At 40.0% G+C, this 2,942-nt stretch overlaps 2 protein-coding genes across 2 annotated transcripts in view; one reads left to right on the forward strand and one right to left on the reverse strand.

Annotated features, from left to right (window-relative positions):
* Positions 1–275, forward strand: part of LOC131367743 (uncharacterized protein DDB_G0271670-like) — a 2,715-nt gene extending 2,440 nt beyond the window's left edge. Inside the window, exon 4 of the mRNA XM_058413219.1 lies at positions 1–275. This exon is cut by the window's left edge and continues 1,191 nt beyond it. Within this exon, the coding sequence (XP_058269202.1) occupies positions 1–275 (275 nt within the window).
* LOC131367593 (endothelin-converting enzyme-like 1) overlaps positions 1–2,285 on the reverse strand; it is a 36,240-nt gene extending 33,955 nt beyond the window's left edge. The window contains exon 1 of the mRNA XM_058412980.1: positions 1,636–2,285. The gene's annotated coding sequence lies outside the window, so the exon portion shown is untranslated. The remainder of the gene's footprint in view (positions 1–1,635) is intronic.
* Positions 2,286–2,942: the final 657 nt, after the last annotated feature.

Genomic DNA, 2,942 nt, shown 5'->3' on the forward strand with positions numbered 1-2,942 from the left:
CATCTACAACCTCATCTAAAGCTTCATCTACAGCCACATCTAGAACCTCATCTACCGCCTCATCTACAGCTTCAACTTCGACCTCATCTACACCCTCAACTACAGCCTCAACCTCATTTATAGCCCCAAATTACAGTCATCAACAGCATCAACTGCAGCCCCCTCTACAGCCTCATCTACAACATCTGCACCTGTGTGTAACAACTAAGAACTTGTTTAATGTTGAGCTATTAGATATAATTTTAGTGAAGTTCTTGTCATTTGTAATTAAATAGACAGACACACACACACACACACACACACACACACACACAGTGTTTTCCTCTAAGGAAGAGTGAGAGACTAATGGATTAGATCTCTTTTCATCTGATGAATGACCATTTACTAAGGCATGACAGGAGGGTACAAACACACACACACACACACACACAGAATATAAAAAGCCACTTAGCCACATTTATAAGCTCTTCAGACCTCTCAGAATCTTTTACAAATGCCTGGGTGTGTGCTAATATTATTTGTTTAAATTAAAATAACTGCCCAGACTCATTATCGGGATTTAGTTGCAGCAGTGTTAGGAAACTTCAGTGTTATCTGTATGGATATCTTAACATAAATTCATTACAATTAAACAATAATTTAGCTAACTAACAAGACACATAAGAAAAATACACATGACATCACCTCCAATGTCTACAACTGAAACTGTTCACTATAACAACATTGTGTGTTAAATATCACGGCATAGTGTCAACACTTTAACACATTAAGATAAGTTAAGAAGATTCAGGATTATCAATTTCTAAAGAGGCTGACAGTGAAGTCAATAAGAAATGAAAAAATTATAGATGAAAATAAAACGTGTTTTTATGCAAACATCTTTCCACAATATTTTTGACAGCTAGCATAGTGACAGTCAGCAAGGAACCAAACCAGCATGAGGACAGAGCTCTAAAAAACGAATATCAGGACAAATGGTTAAATTACATTTTAGACAACTGAACAATGAAATCTGACAAGATCTGTAAAAAAAAACGCTGTTGCTTGTAATATTTCCCTCAGATCGCCTAACAGTTTACCAGCACGCGCACTCCAATTAATGCTCTCGTGCTCTAATAAACGTTTCAGAAGATTCAAACATAATGACAACTGGTTAAATGTACTTTAAAAAATAAAAAAGTGAGACGATATGTAGAACAAAATGCCATTTTTGTATAATTGTTCTTCAGTATTTCTGACAGGTAGTACCATGTCTCTCCAAGACTTTAAAGCGCGCCAGCTCTCGCGTGCTCTAATAACCTCTTCTGAAGAATCACACATTTTGGTTTCTTCAGGAAACTGTTTTTTTTTTTCTGTACAAGCTGATAGCTAATAAATAATAGGTTTGGACAAAATCTCAGCAGAAAAAATGTCATTCAGTGTTTTAATCCCAATGCCTGACAACCAGCTAACCAGCACGCGACTTTAAAGCGCGCCAAAAATAAACTCTTGCGTGCTCTTAATAAACACTAAAACACTTCCTGTCCTGAAGTCTCAACGGATTACCGGGATGTCGGAGAGGAAGCACTAAGGAAACCCATCAAGATGATCGGTCTTACAATGTAAAATCGTGTTACAGATGTTTCCGTTACTCACCTCTGAAGTCTCGTGCTCGCTGATAATACAGGTACAGACTCAGAATGGAGAATAAGAAAGAAAGAAAGAAAGAAAGAAAAGTCTTGCTGAGAAATTACGGCAGGAGTTACTAGGTGACGACTGGTCAATTAACAGACGGACACAGAAACGAGTCGCACGCGCTTGTTGGAGAAGACTGTGTGAGTGTGAGTGTGTGTGCGCGCGCGGTCAGGGGAGCAGGAGGGACACCATCTCTCTCTCTCTCTCTCTCTCTCTCTCGTGTGTGTGTGCGCACGCGAATGAATTACCGCACGCCACACAGATATAAACCATGTCGCGAGTTAATTGAACATTCGGCAGGTCTCGGCTTTTTCCGCCAAAAATCTCTTGCTGGCCCGGAGTTCGATCGCCTTATTAAATATGCATTTACAATGCAAATAGACTCCTTTACGACCCACCCATAACGTCGAGTCTAAATAAAAACCTGGCTGATTATGAACACGCTCCTGCTTTCCTGACGTGGAGGAAATGAGAAAACGCTCGCGCGTATGAGGCTTGCTCTCTCAGTGTGTGTGAGTGTGTGTGTGTGTGTCTTTCCTATATAAAGATTCCGCCGGGGTTTGATCTAATCGCGTCTCGGTGAAATGGAAGTTCACTACCTCGTACCACAAACATCTCGCACGCGCTACGAGCATAGTGAGGATTGCGGGGACGCGCGCGCGCTCATGTGATGGGAGAAGTAACGTGTAGGATCGTGTAAAACAGCCGGTTAACCCAATAAACTCTGTCTCTGTCACCATGTACAACCTAAGGATATAATTAAGTTATAAAAACAATAAATATAGCCACCCATGTCACATTGCCGGACCTACCTGAAGTACATTACTATTTCATAAAGTGCGTGTGTCTTGTGATTTTAAACACAGACCCTTTTAATCTTGTTTAAATGACTTATTTAGTTCAATTTCAGTTCACTTTCGGAAATGTCCTAGATAGTTAATATAGCATCTCGGCGAGGTGGCTAGCTATGCAAGCTTCAAAATGTGTTAACTGTCAGGTCAGCTTCCCAGTATCTCACGTGGGGAGAATTCAGAAGCATAAGGATATATGTCACATGTCAAAACTCACTACAACTGTAGTTTGCCACTGATTATCAATAGTAAATATTTATCATTTTAATTTAAATTCAGGATGTAAACAAAGCATAACCTACTACCTACTACTGGTCTGTTCAAAATTACTTCAAACATTTTGCCAAGATTGCCAAGTAAGGTCAACAGTTTGCCCTCATTTTTCCAACAGAGGCCACGCCCCATCTGCGCAAATCA

This window comes from Hemibagrus wyckioides, linkage group LG17 (assembly GCF_019097595.1).
Source record: "Hemibagrus wyckioides isolate EC202008001 linkage group LG17, SWU_Hwy_1.0, whole genome shotgun sequence".
NCBI classification, from domain to species: domain Eukaryota; kingdom Metazoa; phylum Chordata; class Actinopteri; order Siluriformes; family Bagridae; genus Hemibagrus; species Hemibagrus wyckioides.